The sequence below is a fragment of the Carlito syrichta genome, unplaced genomic scaffold, assembly GCF_000164805.1.
Source record: "Carlito syrichta isolate Samal-C Ts95f unplaced genomic scaffold, Tarsius_syrichta-2.0.1 Scaffold287782, whole genome shotgun sequence".
In the NCBI taxonomy this organism is placed as follows: domain Eukaryota; kingdom Metazoa; phylum Chordata; class Mammalia; order Primates; family Tarsiidae; genus Carlito; species Carlito syrichta.
In genome coordinates, this window is record NW_007231878.1 from 19,304 (window position 1) to 39,203 (window position 19,900).

The following is a 19,900-nucleotide window of genomic DNA, read 5'->3' on the forward strand; positions in this document are numbered from 1 at the left end:
AGTAGTGGGAAACTGCCAGGGGTGGGAGGGTGGGATTCGGAAACTGCCAGGGAAGGGAAGGGCATACTTCATCAACAACCTGCATAATGAATATTTGTACACCTAACCCTGAATTGTACCCCACATCTTTAAAAAAATGCCTGAACTCTGTCCAGTTCTACCAATGAATCAATGTAGGTAATTAAGAAAATCCTTCCCCAGGCCTCAGCTGCACCATCTATAAAATGGAATGTTGGTCAGGTCAGTGATTTGGAACAATTTCTCTAGAATAATGCACTACTCACAAATGTACACTTTTACAAATAATTTCTGGGCACATGGCCATTCAAAGCCTTTATGTAGACCCTGTTAATTATTCATCGAATCCAGACAAGATAGAGAAAATGTATCACTATTTCAACCTGTTATGTATTTATCTGTTTTCCTTAGCCTGTGTCTTTTCTCTGTAGATCTCAGTGTTTCCACAGCTTATTTTTTTTATGGAACTGGACTCTTTTAAAAATATAATGAGGCTGGTGGCAGTTGTTTGTGCCTGTAACCCCAGCATTTTCGAAAGCTGAGGTAATAGGATTGCTTGAGTCCAGGAGTTTGCGGTCAGTCTAGGAAACATAACAAGACTTCATCTCTACAAAAAATAAAACAAAAATTCAACTAGGCATGGTGGTACATGCCTGTAGTCCCAGCTACTCGGGAGGCTGAGGCAAAAGGACTACTTGAGCCCAGGAGATCAAGGTTGCAGTGAGCCAACACTGTGCCAGTGCACTCCAGTCTGGGTGACAGAGACTCTGGTATGTGTGTGTGTGTAAAATGAAATGCATATAGAGTTTCAGATTTACTAAAAATGTTTCACAACAATGTAAATATACTTAACACTAATGAACTGTATCCTTAAAAATAACAAATATGGTAACTTTTGTTATATTTTACCACAATAGAAACATCTAAATATAATAAAATTGTATCCTATCTCCAAAAAATGTAAAAAGTCATATATTGCCAAAATATGCATATGGTGTCAGGAACTTATAGACTCCCTGAGATCCATTAATCAAAATTTCTGTTCAAGTGGTCTCTAAATGTTAACATGGAAGACCATGTTGACTTTTTTTTCTAAAGACAAGGTCGCTTGGTCTTCTAAGCTGGAGTGCAGTGGAATGATCATAGCTCACTATAACCTCCATCTCCTGGGTTCAAGCATTCTCCTGCCTGAGCCTTCTGAGTAGCTGAGACTACCCCCATTGGGTCTGGCTCGTGTTAACTTTTTACATGGAACCTTGCCAGAAATCTCTGTGAAACCTTAATATTTTCTATCGTTTTCCATTCCAGAGCTCTCCCTCACCAAGGCCCATCTTCTCATGACTGAGCTCTCCATTACCACCCAATCACCTAGTAGTCCTGTCCCATCTGGCCTCCGTACCCTTGGTCTTCCGGAATTCTTCCAGTAGGTAGCTGGCCTCCTCCTGAATCCGCTCCTCAATGCTCCGCTTTCCCATCCCGAAGTCCCGAAGGATGGTCAGGGAGAAGCGTCGGAGAATCCTCCATCGGTCTCCATTGGCCAGAGCTACACCTGCCAGGATCTTAGTGTCAGGCTTCTACCTCCCCTTCCCTTCCTGTGTTCAACTTTGTGCTAGGCATTGATGGGGACAGATTATGAAAGTTCTAGACTTTGTTGTCAAGAATACCCTCCTCCCAACCTTCTATGCTCAATGGTGAGACTAAAAGTTCCTCCCTGCAGGACCCTCAAAAACTGTCCAGACTGAGGTGAAGGAAAAGGGAATAGTTTAGGGATGATTGGGGAAGATTAAAGAGAGTGTCTTCAGGAAAGAGAACTGGAACTGGATAAATAAATGAATAACTGAATGAATGCATAGGAAAGTAGAGGGAGGTTTAGGTAGAATGACATATAGAGTACCCTGGGATGAGGATATGAACTCTATTTTCTATATACCACTTGGTTTCTCTACACATATGTGTACACAGAAGCTTACACTTGTACATCAATATAACTATACAAAAAGAGTTACCACGTAATAAGAAACATAGAAATCACCAAATGTGTGGATTGGTGAGAGTCTCATTCTAATGCACTAGAAATTTAGTGAAATTATTTTGATTGATTGACAAATGAAAGGAAAAGTTTATGACTGGAATGATGGATGAATGTATGGAATACTTAATAGATGGGTGAAGGGTTAGTGAATGAATGACTTCATAGATGGAAAATGGTTGGAAGGATGGATAGAAAGATGAATAGATGTATGAATGATGGAAAGGTTAATGAATGGATGGACAGAGTGATGGATAGATGGATAAACAAAGTTAATTGATGGATGTATGGATAATATAGTGAAAGAAGTTTGTATACAAAAAATAATGAATGGATTTTATGGATCAATGGACAGAAAGAAGAGCAGAAGTAATGGATGAATGGATGGAAAGATGAAAAGAATGGGCCGGGCTCGGTGGCTCAGCCTGTAATCCCAGCACTTTGGGAGGACGAGGTGAGTGGATTGCCTGAGCCTGTGGGTTCGAGATCCACCTGGGCAACTTGGCAAGACCTTGTCTCTACAGTAAACCAAAAATTAGCTGGGTGTGGTAGCACATGCCTGTAGTTCCGGCTACTTGGAAGGCTGAGGTGGAAGGATCGCCAGAGCCCAGTAGGTCAAGGTTGCAGTGGCCGGGAGCATGCCACTGCATTACAGTCTGGGCGACAGAGTGAGACTCCAACTAAAAAGAAAAAGAAAAAGAAAAGAAAAGAATGGGGTGAACTTGTTTGGGATTAAAGGATATGGGCAGTTAGAGATGAATGCGTGGGAGAAACAGGCCTATGTAAATGGAATAGGTAGAGACTTATGGGTTAGGTATGTGTATGTGTGTAGGAAAATGAGAAGTAAAGATGGCTATGAGGGCGTTGATGGGTACATAAAGAATTTCACTAATCCACTAAAAGTAATAACAGGAACAAAGTAGCAAATATTCAAAAGTCAGATGGTGTGAGTTTGAAAAAGAGTGATTTGAATACTCGCTGTGTTACATTACCTAAAGTTTCTTACCTTCAGCTTTTTCATTTACAAAATTAGTACAATACTAATAACTTTCTGAAAGAAGTCAATGCAGTAATTCATGTACTTATCAAAGAACCTGGAACATAGGGAGTGCGATATAATCATTTCTGTTTTATTGCGGTTGTTGCTACCTACCGTGACCTTGGAAGTTTCGCTCTACTGAAGCTAATTCTCCACGGCCACTGAACTCATCTGCTCGGTCTACCAGGGCTTCCTTCACTGCTTCATGTCCGCATAAAACAACTACCGGCCGGGGACCCATGTACACAGTGAACACAGAGCCATATTTTTCCCTGAGCTGGGAATGAAGGAAGACACAAGAGGAGAGGGTTGATTGGAGTACCAAGAATAGACTAAACAAAGATTTTAGAAGATGGTGGGAGGAGCAGACATGGGAATAATGAATAAAGGTAAATCTTTGGCTTGGAAGGGTAATTGGGGGAAAGGTACAGAAGTCTTGGCACCTTGGCCAAACCCAGCCCTTGCCACAGCCTTCGTGTCCTATCTGTAAAATAATGGATCTGGATTAGATGAATTAGATGAATTCCAAGATCCATGATTCTCTCTCTGAAATGTCAAATTTCTAGAAACAGACTTCATGATACCAAGTCTCCAAGTACTAAGACAACCTGAGTACAAGTGCCTTTGTGTTTAAAAACATAATGTACTGTAATTCCAAAGTCACGAGACTGTGAAAGTCTTATTTCAAGGCACTAGGAATTTGTGTGTCCATCATTTTAGGATTCTGGAATTTTAGAATTCTAAGGTTCACAAAGTCAGTGTTTCTAAGAGTCTGTTTTTCAGAAATCATAAGATTCTATGTGCATCTAGCTATAGGATTAGTTTTCTTCCAACCTTATGAGAGGGGGTATATGAGACTCACCTTCATGAAAGACTGGAAGGTGGCATCAGTGCGAACTTGTAGCAAGTTTCCCAGGAAAGGTATCGGAGTGGGACCTGGGGGCAGCTCTCTTCCCTTCTTGACTCGTTTCCAGGCAATGAGGATGAGCATGCAAGACAAGCAGAGTGCCAGAAAGATGGTGATTGCCCCTCCAAACTCCATACTGCATTGAGGGGTTGTGGTCTGGGCAACAGATCCTGCTTAAATAGGTCCTGGGGAATCAGCTTATACTGAAATCAGAACACCCTATGAAACAAGTTTTCCAGGTATGAATGCCATCAGGGAAGAGATTGCTTAACTCGGGGGGTGGTTATATAACTTATAATCTCCTACCTGAATAAAGGAAAACTGAATTCATCCAGGAAAATCCACCGGGTCCATTCTCCTTTCTTCTTATTTCCAGTCCCCTAATTCTTTTCTGTCAGTTCAACCCCTGGCTCAGCACTTCTTAGTGGGGTGTAAAGGCAGCTGAATATCTTTTTAGGCTATTGAATTTAGGATTCAGACAATCTGCACACAAGTTTCAGCTTCCTCTTTTCTTTGTTGGGCAAGTCACTTAACCTCTGAGCTGATTTTCCTATCTGTCAAATAAGGTAACCATATCGTTTTAGAAAGTTTCGATAGACAACAAAGAAGACCCTTTGTTCATCCTTTAATTAAGGATGACCCCGAACAGCTTTTTAAAATTTCAAAAATTTTAATTGACACCATAATCATGCACATTTATGGGTGTGGTACTTTGATACATATATGCAATGTTCAATAATCAAATTAGGGTAATTAACATATCAATCACCTCAGATATTTATTATTTCTTTGTGGTAAGAGCATTCAAAATCTTCTCTTCCAGCTATTTTGAAATAAAAATATATTATTGTTAACTACAGTCACCCTGCTGTGCCCTACACTAGCATTTTAATAAAGAAAGTAATATTGAGATTTCAAACAACAAGGCAAATACATCAATTGAAATGGTTTTATCAACAAGTTTTCATTTTCTACTCAAGATAGTGTTAAATAATAACAATCAAAGATTATTGAACGTCTTATTTCAAGGCACTAGGAATTTGTGTGTCCAACATTTTAGGATTCTGGAACTTCAGAATTCTAAGGTTAACATCAGTGTTTCTAAGAGTCTGGTTTTTAGAAATCATAAGCATCTATATGGTGTATCAGAACTTTGCTAGTGTGTGTGTGTCTCAGGTCTAAAATGTAGAAATTACCCCTGAGCCTCAAATTCTGGAGGGGGACATCACCTCTAGAGACAGGCCTAGTGATTGCTCTTCTTCATAAATAAATGGTTCTCAACACTTTTTGCATGAAATATTTTCAAATCTTCTTTACTGTCCTGAAACAAACTTCCTGCATATTATATCTTACTATATATATTATTAAACAAAATGTAATGCCCTTCTCATGTGTCTGGAGTCTTAGACTTGGAAATGGAATCCCTTAGGGTATTTGCAGGTTGGGGAAACAGGATTTGGCTGGCTAAGCTGAGGCATCCTGCATCCAGGAGAGGGGGTGGGAATTCTGGGAAAACTGAGTGACTCATACAGAACCATCTCTGGGTCTTGGATCCGCTGCTAGGATGTCTGCTGTCAGGACGTCTTTCCCGGCTCTAGCCTACCTCCTTTGACTCGCTTAGATTTCACTTCCCCCTCCCATTCTGATTCCCGAGCCTAATTCCACCCCCACATTTACACTCTTTCAGGACTTGTCTCTTAACTGTCCTATGGTGATGTGTGTGGTGGTGGTTGGTTGTGAGTCTGGTCTTTCTATTCACACAAGAAGGTAGAAAGAAAGTTATTAGAACAGTTTCCTCACCATCCTGCCTCCGGGTGGGAAGTCAGGAGTAGAGGTACGTGAACTAAAAGATGGAAGAAGGCTAAAGAGGAGAAATAAGTGGGGTGCAGTAGCTCATGCCTATCATCCCAGCACTTTGGGAGGCCAAAGCAGGAGGATGTTTTAAAGCCAGGAGGCTGAGACCAGCCTGGACAATGTAGTGAGACCCTTTTAAAAAAATTAGCAAGGAGTAGTGGTGCAGGAAGATCACTAGAGCCCAGGAGGTTAAGGCTGCAGTGAGCCATGATCATGCCACAGCCAGGGTGAAAGAGCATGACCTTGTCTCAAAAATAAAAAATAAAAAAGAAAGAAAATAAATTTTAAAAACTAAAGAGGAAAAACTTGAACTTGGGACAGAAAAACACAGAGAGAGGCAGATTAGGCCAGGCATCATGTGATGGAAATAGAAACTAAGATTGAGTGGAAATAGAGGTGCAGAGAAACAGAATCAGAATGAGATCAAAATAAAGATGAGAGATTGGGGGGAGAGATTCAATGAGTCAAAGACAAATACAAGGGAACATACAAGATACAAGGAAATTTAAAGAAACAGAGAGAAGGAAATAGAATCAGAAAGAATCAAAAGTTTCAGTGAGACAGAGATAGAGAATGAGAAAGTAACATATGGCCGAGAAAAGAAACAAGAGATACCCAAAGAGTGTGGAGATCTCTCTCTCTCTCTTTCTCTCCCCTTGTCTCTCCCCTCTCCTCTCTCCCTCTTCTCTCTCTCTCTCTCTCTCTCATTTTTAACAAAAACTCAGTGACTCAACAAGAGAGAAATCTAACTAGACAAAAAGTCAGAGACAGAGATGAACAAAGAGAAAGGCAAAGAAACAGAGAGATGCAGAGTCTGAGACAAACCCCAGGGCTCTGTGAGGTAGAGAGCAGGTAATTTGGGCTTCATAGGGTGTATGCATGAAGTGGAACCAGGGTCATTTTATATCTAGTCACATGCCCATTTTTCTGGGACTAAGAAATGCTGTGACGCTGCCAGGAACACCTTTATTTGTGGCCATCTATGTGCAAGGCATAGAGCCGTGTGTTTGATAAGCAGGGTATCTTCTAATCCAGGGGTCCCCAACCCCTGAGCAAGAAACCAGTACTGGTCCATGGCCTGTTAGGAACTGGGCTACACCGCAGGAGGTGAGTGGTGAGCAAGTGACGTTTCATCAGTATTTGCAGCTGCTACCCATCACTCACATTACTGCCTGAGATCTGCCTCCTGTCAGATCAGTGGCAGCATTAGATTCTCATAGGAGTGCAAACCCTATTGTGAACGGCGCAGGTGAGGGATCTAGGTTGTGCAACTCTTATGAGAATCTAATGCCTGATGATCTGAGGTGGAACTGAGATGGTGATGCTAGTGCTGGGAAGCAGCTGAAAACAGATGAACATGAGCGGTGAGGTTGGACTGCACATCACGGACCCCCACTCCTGTACATAGAAAAATTGTCTTCCATGAAACCAGTCCCCGATGCCAAAAAGGTTGGGGACCGCTGTCTAATCCAAAAAACAACCAGTTTACAAGGCACCAAATGTGGTCATAAATGACTCGAGTCACCTTAAAATAAATGTTCTCATAACCTGGGGCTGTGCATACATTTTAGGGGTTCTGAGAAACACCCCAAAATTGTGTGTACTATTGGGTAATACCTTTCCTACTAGGAAAAAATTGTTTAGATAGTTGGAGTTCTTGGAAATATAGCTCTCATGGCCATCTGGTTTGATACCTGAATAAACACATGACTCTCTTTGAAAAAAGATACCTGCATACACATGTGTATTGCAGCACTATTCACAATAGCAAAAATATGGAACCAATAGTGCTGCCCATAAAAAAAGTGAACTGGATTTTTAAAAATGTGTTGCATATACACAATGGAATATTACACAACCATAAAGAAGGACAAAATTATGGACTTCTCAGCAACTTGGATGAATTTAATGTCTATCATACTCAGTGATCTATCACAGAAATAAAGAACTGAGTATCACATGTTCTCACTCATAAGCAGACCCTGGACGTTTATCATACTACAAAAAAGGAGTTAGCAGTAGTGGGACATTGCCAGGGGAGGAAGGACCACTTAATATCACCAAGGGTACCTGATCCTAAACCAGATGAAATGAGGACCAATGGGAGGCCTGTATGTGGACCACTTATGTACCTAATCCTGACTTGCACCCCACATCTTTGAAATAAAGTATTTTTTTAAATGAAAAGAAAAAAGGTGCATTTCAGAGGCATCTAGATGTCCACCAATGTGTTTTCCCCCTTCTTCCATAGTGATAGAACTCTGTCCATCTACATGATGATCCAGAGGAAAGACTATATTTCCCATGCTCCCTTGTAGCCGGGTATGGTGTTATATCCATGTGGCCAAGTTTTTACCAATGAGATGTGAACAGAAATGGTATGTGAAACTTCCACATTATGCTCTTAAAGGGAGGGGGCAGATTTTCTTTCTGAATATTTCATCTTTCCTTCTGACAGGAAGGGAGATGTGGACATAGCAAGAGCAACACCCTGGGAAGGAGGAGGAACAATATGAAAGGAGCAGTATCTTTGACACTGTTGAACTACCTCAGCCCTTGGTTGCTTATACAGAGCTGTTAGGTGGAAGAAAATTAAATTTCCATCTTGTTTAAGTCCCTTTGAGCTGTTATGCTATGTCTTTGTTACAGCAGTTAAATTATATCTTGAAAAATTTGGTTTCATTAGATAAAAAATGCTTGAAAATCATTGAATCAGACACTTATTTGCCTACTTTTTTTGCTGTATGTATCACTCATATATTTATCTAATGTTTCTTTAAATTGATTCTCTTAAAAGAACTTACATTCATTTATATAATATGGAAGTTCGCTCTCTCTCCAATTAATAGAAATTAGCTATCTTCTATCATAACTAGAACATGTCTGCATATTAGTAATGTAATACTGCATAACAAAAAAAGCTCAAAACTTCATGGCTTAAGATAGCAATAATAATTTGTTATTTTCCACGACAATGTAATTTAATGCAAAAATCTCATGTACTCACTAGGAAGTCTTCCTGATACTTATACCTACTTCCAACTCACTGCATTTACACCACAGAAATCAGAAAATTCTACAAAAGAAAACTTTTCTCCCCAAGAACCAGCCAGTGAAAACTTATTAGCACACCACTGTGGGTGCATTTCCAAAGTGGAGATCTGGGCTTGGGGTAATGTCAGCAGCTGGTCCAAGAAAGCATGGGGATATTCTTCACGTGCTTGCTATATCAGGAGGAGTTCCATATAGGCTGGGACAACCCCTGAAATTTTCCAACTCCTGCAAGCAAAGGTCATGGAAAAGAGGCCTCATTTGGGGTTCAGTTGGCTCTGGCATTCATGCCCTGAATAATGGCATGCAGGGAGCACTCTATGAATTTGGAGACTGACCGACATGAAGACCATAGAAAAGTGAGCCTTCCTCTTTGGATCTTTCTTCACCTGTATTTGGGGAATGGTAACAATAATACCTTCTTTATGGGGTTATTTGGGATTGGCCATAACCTGCATGGAAGCTCTTATCAGACGTTGGCACATAGTCAAGAGCTCAACTAATAGGGTGCTTTGAGTATGGTTAGATGGTTGTAAAATGGTATGGCCCTAAGATTCCCTGAAAATAAGGCTTTGGATACCATTTGTGCCACAGTCTACCTGTGGCAGTCTATCTGTAAAGTGGTACAAATGGTTGTCCATTGATCTTTTGAGGTTTTTGGGATAATTAAATGAATCATGACACAAAGAAAGCATTCAATAACTATTTGTTAATATGAAAATTAGAATGCTGCTGGGACAACGGAGCTGGGATCAGGAAAAGCTGAGTGGAGAAAGGACATTCATCCCCCTCACCACTGAAATCTGGAAAAATCTGCTGGTGTGCATTATGGCTGCAGTTGAAGGGAGGATAGCTAGAATTGGAAATTTTTCTTCTAGGGAGACAAGTGTGTCCAGGAGATCTTCATGGGTAGCTTAAGAAGACTCGTCATGAGTGGTGTTTTGTGGAATAGTTCCAGGACCAAGCTGAACAACCTCCTCAAACTGGCATATTTCTAAGATTCTGTGGTTCTCAGAATCTATTATTCTAATGTTCAAGGATTCCAGATTTCTATGATTTTAAGTTTCAGCAGGCTGTGGATTCTTCCACTTGGGAGTGGGAGATCAACTTTAGGAAAATAAGGACGTGGGGGTGGGGAGGGGGCAAGGTGACCCTTTACCTACTCCTGGATATTTTCACCAGGAGCAGAAAGGAACAGCCAGCGCACAGTTGTTGTCCCCAGTCACAACCAAAAATAAATATGTAAAGTCCTAGGAACCAAATTCTAGAAGCTGAGGATGGTGTAGGGGTCATTTTTCTATTGGGGAGTGAAAAGGTGAGCAAATAGGGCTTCTGATCTCTTTCCTTTGACTAAAAAAAAATATCCAAAACATGGTACTAAGGAAAAACCAGTGGTAAGGCCTTGAAAAGTTAGCCATATTTTCTAACAGGTCTTTTAAGGGTAATTTCATTCCAAAATGGAATGTCTCTTTGTTTGCCCGATTGATTGGTGCCTAAGTTTTTTGTTTTTTTTTTAACAATTATATAAAACTGCCAAGTCCTGATGACTTTCTCTTCTGTTTAGTAAAGAAGGTGACCCTCCACAATTCAAACAATATTACAATAAATTAGACATCATCTGTTTTATATTTAATCAGCATTCCTTTTTTAAACTAAAAATCCCAGTGTTTTGAACTTGTCTTTTGATCCACCTTTGTTTATACCTAGTTCTCTCATTAATGAGTTAAATAATCTTTCACATGTGAAATCATGTTTTGAGAATTTTTAAAAGCCATTTTAAAAATTATCTTTCATTTACTCCCTTACTTTTCTTTTTCTTTTTTTTTCTAGCTCCCTTCTCTTTTCTCCCTTTCTTCATTCTGTTTCTCTTCTTTTCCCGTCTCGTCCTCTCATCTCCTCTCTCTTTTCCTTTTCAAAGACTCTCCCTCTATTTCTTCCTGTTCCTTTTCTCCTCTCTTCTCTTCTCCTACTCTTCCTCCTCCTCCTTCTCCTCTTCTTCTCCCTCCCTCCCTGCCTGACTCCTTCCCTGCCCAAGCCTGTGTCTCTCTTTCCTTTCCTCTCTCTCTCTTTTTTTCCCCTTCATCCATCATACCTCTATCTTACTACATTATTAGAGGCTAAGGACATGTGCTATTAGACATATTTGGATTCCAGTCCAGCTTCAATAGTTCTCCTTCTGTTATTATTGGCAAAGAAATCTATTTCTCTGAACTTATTTAAAGAAGGAGAAAGGAGAGTTTTCCTCTTCTGCAAAGCAAAATAACAGCATCCATCCACCAGGTAATTACAAATAGAAATTACTACATGAAACTATGCAATAAAATTCTTGGTACGGGCCGGGTTTGGTGGCTCAGCCTGTAATTCTGCACCTTGGGAGGCCGAGGTGAGTGAATTGCCTGAGCCCGCGGGTTGGAGACCCACCTGGGCAACTTGGCGAGACCTCATCTCTACAATAAATCAAAAATTAGCCAGGCATGGTAGCGCGCGCCTGTGGTTCCAGCTACTTGGAAGGCTGAGGCGGAAGGATCGCCGGAGCCCAGCAGATCGAGGCTGCGGTGGCTGGGAGCGGCCACTGCACTCATAGTCTGGGCGAGTGAGTGAGACTCCAACTGAAAAAAAAAAAATTCTTGGTACTATTCTTGGACCAAAATCTCTGCCCGCGGATGATGAATGAATAAAGAAAAGATGGTATATGTACACAATGGGATATTATTCAGCCATAAAGAGAATGAAATCCTGTCATTTGCAGCAACATGAAGTAGCCTGGAGAACATTACTACGTGAAATAAATCAGGCACAGAAACACAAATACCACATTTTCTCACTCATATGTGAGGGTTAAAGAAAATCTTGTAGAAGTAAAGAATAGAATAGTGGTTATCAGAGGCTGAGAAGAGTAGAGGGGAGAAGTGTATAGGGAGAGGCTGGTTAATGAGTACAAAAATAGTTCGACAGACAGAATAAGGTCTAGTGTTCTATAGCACAACAGGGTAACTCTAGTTAAAAACGATTGACTATCTCAAAATAGTTAAAATGGAGGATTTTGAATGTTCTCAACACGAGGAAATGATAATAAATGTTTGAGATGATGGATATTCCAGTTTTACTGATTTGGTTCTTACACATCATATACATATATTGAAATACCACATATACCTTATAAATATGTACAATTACTATATACCAGTTTAAAAAGAGAATATGCACATTATTGATTTAATCACATCTTAATCTTACTGCATTACTGTACCAAATAGAATACCACTTCCAGTGGATGAAAAATGTATTACCTACAGTGTGAAGATCATTGAAAAATAAATCCAAAATGTCTTTTTGTGTTTACTAGGTGTAATATACATGCCATTGTTTTAATTTTTGTTTTTTTAATTGTTGGGAATTTGAACATCATCTATTAAACTTTTAAAAAATTAAAAAGAAAATGTGGTATGTATACACAATGGAATATATTTCTCACTAGAGAAATGCAAATCAAAACTACAATAAGAAACCTTCTCACATTGGTCAAAAACAACAGGTATTGGAGATGCTGTGGAGAAAAGGGAGCACTCATACACTGTTGGTGGGAATGTAAGTTAGTTCAACCTTTGTGGAAAGCCGTTTGGAGAGCTCTCAAAGAACTAAAAATAGAGCTAACATTTAACTCAGCAATCCCACTTCTGAGAATATACCCAAAGGAACACAAATAGTTATACCAAAAAGATACCTGCACTTATATGTTTATTGCAGCAATATTTACAATAGCAAAAACATGGAACCGACCCAGATGCCCATCAAAAGTGGACTGAATAAAGACAATGTGGTACATATGCACTATGAACACTACACAGCCATAAACAAGAACAAAATCATGCCTTTGCAACAACCTGGATGCAACTGGAGGCCATCATTCTAAGTGAATTGCCACAGAAATAAAAAAAACTGATTACCACATGTTCTCACTCAAGTGGGCACTAAACACTGGACACATAGGACAAGGATAGGAACAATAAACATTGGGCACTGCTGAAAGAGAAAGGGAGGGAAGGTGGATAAAGGATACAAAACCACCCAATGAATACCATGCCCACTTTTGGGACGTGGGCTCATTAGAAGCTCAAACCTGATCTTCACACAATATACTTAAGTAACAAATCCTCAAGAAGAAACTAGAGAAGAAGGTATAATTAAATGTTAAATAAGCAGAAGAAGAGAAATAATAAAAATCAAAGACAAAATCAACAAAATTGTGAAAGCATGAAAAAGTAGAGATAATCAATGAAACCAAAAAGGTTTTCTTTAAAAAAGAACAATAAAATTGATCTACCCAGGTTAACTGGAGAATAAAAAGGAAGAAGATACAAATTACTAATATCAGAAATGAAAGAGGGTACATCACTACTGTTCCATAGATATTAAAAAGACAACAAAGGATTAATACAAAACTCTATGTCAATGAACTTGAAAACAGATAAAATGTGAAATTTTTTTAAAGACAAAAGCTACCAAAATTTGCAAGAGAAAAAATGGATAATGTGACTAGCTCTACACTTATTCAAGAAGTGGAACTTATCATTGAAAACCTGCATAAGAGAAATACCAGAGGCTCAGTTGGTTTTACTAGTTAATTTACCAAATACTTAAAGAAGAAATAACACCAATTCTAGGCCTCCTCTTTCAGAAGAGGAGGGAGCACTTCCCTCCTCATCTCATGAGTTCAACATTACCTTAATATTGAAAACAAAGACACCACAAAAAAGTAAACTACAGAAAAATATCTCCCATGGACATAGACACAAAAATCTTAGCAAAACATTAATTAAATAAAATCTACCAATATATAAATGGAGTAATACAGTACAAAAATCAATGTATTTTTTAACCATGTTAATAAAATGTTCAAATATGTGATAATATCAATAAATGTAAAGGGAAAAAAAGCTTTTGACATCCATTCATGAAAAATAAGCTCAACAAATAAGAATAGAATAGAATGTCCCCAGTACAATAAAGGTTTTCTGTGAAAAATATCACATAGTAATAAAAGACTAAATGCTTCTCTTGTAAGAGCTGGAATGAGCAAGGATGTTCTCTCTCATGAGTTCTATTCTGCATCATAATGACAATTGTAGCCAATGTAATAAAGTGGAAGGAAAGAAAGAGTATACATATTCGAAAGGACGAAATACAACTGTCTTTATTCACAGATGATAGAATGTCTCTCTTTTAAAAACACTCAAGGACACACAAAAAATGGAGCTGATAAGTGAGTTTAGCAAGATCACAGAATACAAAGTCAACATACAAAAGTCAAATTGTTTTGGAGTGATGTCACAAAATGGTGGATATAAATAATCTGGCTTCACCTTCCCCTGTAGAATACCAAAAACTAATGTCAAGATTACCTCCAGCAACATTCTGGAACATAAAACTGAGACTTTAGCGATCCTTGGGTTCACATAGAAGTTAAAAACTGTGAGAAGATGATAAGATAAATGAACTTGTCTATCCATGATACTTCTTCCCCAAGCTGCCAGGTACCACAAAGAAAAGTCCCCACAAGAAAAAGAAGATTGAAGTAGTCAGCCAGCTTCCCAACATCTTGGGTTCCTTAACTAGAAAGCCATATCTGCCTCAACCTATGGGAAACATCACAAGTGCCTTCATGGAGAAAATCCCTCAGGACATCTTAGAGACAAACAGGGGCAGTGGAACAAGCAATCCCAGACAAAACTGGGGGCTGCTCTTCATGTTAGTCAAAAATGATTCAAATCAGAGAGGTGGTTCAGCAGCACCACACTGTAGAAGATGCACTCTATGGGTCCTCTAGTCACAACCTCTTGTCAACTTTCCCACACAGACAGGTTATTCCCTTTAGACCACTCCATCCAGGATGGGTCACACATCAAACTTTTGTGAGAGCCACAGCAAATCTGGGCTAATGGCACCATCCAGTGCCAAAAAAGAGGCAGTGATCTAAGGCTAAGTAAGGGAACTCAATAGGCAAACTGCACAAAAACTCTAAGCAGAAGCACTCTAGAAAAATCAAATCAAGCCAGACAGTAAAGACTGTAATAAATAACTAATAATTCAATTTGAAATATAAATGTATGTCCATGAGAAACAACAACAAACAGGGGGCGGTGACCTCCCTCAAACAGACAAAGCAAGCACTGAATGACCCGAATGAGACAGCAACATGTGAGCTCTCAGATCAAGAATTCAAAATAATAGTTTGAGAAAACTCAGCAAACTTGTAGTTTCTTTTACAAACTTTTACAAACAGAAAAGTAATCCATAAATTTATCACAGAAATTTAACAAAGAGATTTAAGTAATTAAAAAAAAATCAAACAAGGAACCTGGACCTGAGAATTACGTTGATTGAACTGAAAAATGTGTCAGAGGGTCCCAATGAAAGAACTGATCAAGCAGAAGAAAGAATCGATGAGCTCGAAGACAGGCTACTTGAAAATATACAGAGAAGAAAAAAGAAATAAGAGTGAAAAGGAGTGATGAACACCTATGAAATCTATTGAATAGCCATGGAAGAGCAAATGATTGGACCTTAAGAAGGAGTTGAGAAAGAGCAAGGGGTAGAAATATTATTTTAAAAAATAATAATAGATTGCAATGCAAACCTAAAGATAGATATAATTATCCACACACAGGAAGGTCAAAGATCACTAAACTGATTCATCCCAAATAAGACTACTCCAAGGCATAAAACAATCGAACTCTCAAAAGAAAAGAATTCTCAAAGATATAATCCTAAATGCAGCTAGAGAAAAGAAGCAAATAACATATAAAAGAGCTTCAATTCATCTGGTAATAGACTTCTCAATTAGAACCACACAGGCCAGGGCGGACTGAAATAACATGTTCTGAGTACTGAAGGAAAGCAGCTGCCAACAGAGAATACTGTACTTAGCAATCTTATCCTTCAAACATAAAGGAAAAATAAAGAATTTTCCAGACAAACAGAAGCTTAGGGAATTTATCACCATCAAACCTGTCTTACAAGAAATGCTAAAGAAGTTCTATAATCTGAAAGAAAAAGACACGTGATAAAAAACTATTTGAAGGTATAAAAGTCATTGGTAAAAATAAATACACAAATTCAAAATACTCTAATACTGTAATTGCGGTGTGTAAACTCCACTTATATGTCTAGTATGGAGACTAACTGGCAGATCCATGAAAATAGTAACTACAACAATTTGTTAAGTGCTAGGTAACATAGAAAAACATAAATTGAGACAACCCCAAAACTGAAAATTTGGGTGGATTAAAGTGCAGAATTTTTAAATTTTTTCTGTTATTATACTTATTTTCTTTGTGATTAAAGTTTAAGTTGTCATCTGTTTGAAACTTGTGCTAACAATAAGATTTTTTTTTTTGCAAGCCTTGTGGTAACCATAAAGTAAAAATCTATAATGGATGCACTAAAAATAAATAAATAAATAAGTAAAACATATTAACAGAGAAAATTATTAACAACAAAGGAAGATAATAAAAAAGGAAGAAAGAAATTGCAGAACACGTAGAAAACAGTAACAAAATGGTAGTAGTAAGTCCCTATCAATAATAACATTGAATGTAAATGAAATATATTATCAGATTTAAACTCACAGACTGGATGAATGGCTGGAAAAAAAATAAGACCCAGCTATATGTTACCTATCAGAAACTCACTTCACCTACAAACACGCTCATAGACTAAAAAGAGAAGAGATGGAAGATATTCCATGCAAATGGAAGCAAACAAACAAAAAAGAATGAGAGAAGCTATACTTACATAGACTTTAAAAGTAGACTTTAATAGACTTTAATGGGAAAAACTGTAAAACGAGACAAAGAATGTCATTATATAACAATAAATGAATAATTCTGCAAGTGGATATAACAATTTTAAGTATATATGCACCCAACACTACAACACCCACATATATAAAGTAAATATTAATAGATACAAAGGAATAGATAAACTAATAAAATAACAGTAGGGGACTTCAACATCTTGCTTTCAGTAATATACAGATCATCCAAACAGAAAATCAGCAATGAAACATCAGAATGAAACACACTCTAGACTAAATGGACCTAGCTGACACTTATATTAACATTTTTGAGGAACCTCCATACTGTTTTTTACAGTGACTGTACTAATTTACATTCCCACCAACATTGTATGAATGTTCCCCTTTCTCTACATTTTTGCCATCATCAGTTTTTTTCTTTTTTTAAAAAAAAATAACAGCCATTTTAACAAAGTGAAATAATTATCTTATTGGAGTTTAGATTTGCATTTCCCTGATAATCTGTGATGTTGAGCATTTTAAATATACTTGTTGGCCATTTGTATGTCTTTTTCTCAGAAATGTCTATACAGATCTTTTGTTTATTTTAAAACTGGATTATTTGTTGTTTCCTATTTCATTAAGTTCAAAAATCCCATATATATGAAAGGAAATCAGTATATGGAAGAGATAGCTACAATCTTATGTTTATTGCAGCACTATTCACAATAGTTGTATGTAAAATCAACCTAAGTGTTCATTGATTGAAGAATGGATAAAGAAAATGTGGCATATATACAAAATGGAATATTATTCAACCCTAAAAAAATAATGAAATACTGCCATTTGCAGCAACATGGGTGAACTTGGAGGACATCTACTACGTGAAATAAGCCAGGGGCAGAAAGACAAATATTACATATTCACATGCATGTTGGAGCTAAAAATTTGACCTTATGTAAGTAGGGAATAGAATGTTGATTACCAGAAACTGTAGTCCCTAGCAAGCTTTAACAGCATAACCTGCTTTCAGCCAGAGGGTGGTGCCACATATCTTCAAAATGAAATGGTTCTTGGAAAACCATCTTCTGCTTCCAGATTAGAGAGGGTAGTGCCAGTGCTAGCTAATGTCACCAGCCATACTGTTGTGAGTCCGTCTTAAGCATTTTTAAGTGTGCAGATCAGTAGTGTTAATTACATTCAAAGGATTGCAAAATCAATCTCTAAAACACATTTCATCTTGCAAAACTTAAACTCAATACCCATTAAACAGTAACTCCTTGTTCTCCCCATCCCCCAAGCCTTTGGGAAATCACCGTTCTAACTTTCCATCTCTATGCACTGAACTACTCTAGTCACCTTACATGAATGGAATCATATAGGATTTGTCTTTTTGTGACTGGTTACTTCAACAGCATTACATCTTCAAGGTTCACTCATATTGTAGCATGGATCAGAATTTCATTCTTTTTAAGGCTGAAAAATATTCAAGGGGGATCCCAAAAAACCTGGGATTGTCTTTGGAGAGCAAACCCTTTTTAGTAAACTCAGAATTTGTTCCTCCAGATCAAACGGTCAACCAAAGTTTTATCTGGAGGTTTTGAGAAGGTTGGGTCACGATTTGCCAAATAAATGTCCTGAGTTGTGGCAAACAAGTGACTGCTTCTTCTACCATGACAACACTCCTGCCCACATCACGCTCATTGTTTGCAGTTTTTGACCAAAAATGGTATGCCCCACCCTCCCTATTCACCTGATCTTGCCCCAAGTGACTTTTTTTGTTTCCCCAGATAAAAAAAAGTCCTCAAAAGGGAACACTTTGCCAATACAAAAGAGGTGAAACAAAAAACAGTAGAAGCACTAAAAGCCATCAAAAATGGATGAGTTCGCAATTGTTTTGAGCAGTGGAAAAAGCATCTCGATAGGTATATTATGTCAAACAGAGAGTACTTTGAAGGTAACTGAAGTTTAAACATGTAAGAATAAATACACAATTTTTAATAAATGAATTCCGGGGTTTTTTGGATACCCCTCATATATCACATTTTTTTATTCATTCAATGGCTGATAGTCACTTGGGTTACATCCACCTTTTGGCTATTGTGAATATTGCTGCTATAAACATGGGTATATAGATATCTCTTTGAGACCCACCCTTCTTTTCTTTCTTTCTTTCTTCCTTCTTTCCTTCCTTCCTTCCTTCCTTCCTTCCTTCCTTCCTTCCTTCCTTCCTTCCTTCCTTCCTTCCTTGTTTTTTGTTTTTGGTATATACCTAGGAGTGGAATTGCTGAATCCTGTGGTCATTCTATTTTTAGTTTTTCAAAATAACTGCCATACTGTTTTCTTTTTTAACTTTTAAAATTTTTTCCATATTTAGGGGGTACAAATGCAGGTTTCTTGCATAAAAATACTGCATCATGATGAAGTCTGAGCTTTTAGTGTATCAATCACCCAAATAAACGCTGTACCCAATGGGCAGTTCTTTAACCTTCACCATCCTTCCCTCCTACCTTTTTAAGTCTACAGTGTCTATTATTCCCCTCTGTAGTTCCATGTTTACCCATTTTTAGCTCCTGCTTATACATAAGAACATATGGTGTTTGATGTTCTGTTTCTGAGTTATTTCATTTAGGATAAAGGCTTCCAGTTCCACCCTTGTTGATGCAAAAGATGTGATTTCATTCTATTCTTTTTTATGGCTGAGTAGATTCCATATATATAGATCACATTTTCTTTATCCAGCCCTCCATTGATGTACATTTAGGTTGATTCTGTAGCTTTGCTATTGTGAATAATGCTGTGATAAGCGTATGAGGGCAGATATCTTTTTGATATAATGATTTCTTAACCTTTGGGCAGATGCTCAGTAGTGGGACCGCTACATTGAAGAGTAGTTATTTGTTGTTTCCCATAGAGGTTGTACTAATATATTCCCACCAACAGTGTATGAGCATTTCCATTTCTTCATATGCCAGCTCACATTTGTTTTTAGACTTTTTCATAATAGCCATTCTGACTGGTGTAAGAGCTATATCATTGTGACTTTAGTTTGCATTCCTCTAATGATTTATCTATGTTAAGCATTTTTGCAATTGTTTGCTGACAACTTGTATGTCTTCTTTTGAAAAGTGTCTGTTCATGTCCTTTGCCCATTTTTAAATGAGGTTGTTTTTTCTTGTTGAATTTGTTTGAGTTCTTTGAAGAATC

At 38.0% G+C, this 19,900-nt stretch overlaps 1 protein-coding gene across 1 annotated transcript in view; it reads right to left on the reverse strand.

Moving 5' to 3' along the window:
* Window positions 1-4,128, reverse strand: part of LOC103255067 (cytochrome P450 2G1) — an 11,379-nt gene extending 7,251 nt beyond the window's left edge. Inside the window, exons 1-3 of the mRNA XM_008053035.1 lie at window positions 3,949-4,128; window positions 3,201-3,363; window positions 1,418-1,567 (exon numbers count right to left, since the gene is read on the reverse strand). Of these exons, the coding sequence (XP_008051226.1) occupies window positions 1,418-1,567; window positions 3,201-3,363; window positions 3,949-4,128 (493 nt within the window). The remainder of the gene's footprint in view (window positions 1-1,417; window positions 1,568-3,200; window positions 3,364-3,948) is intronic.
* Window positions 4,129-19,900: the final 15,772 nt, after the last annotated feature.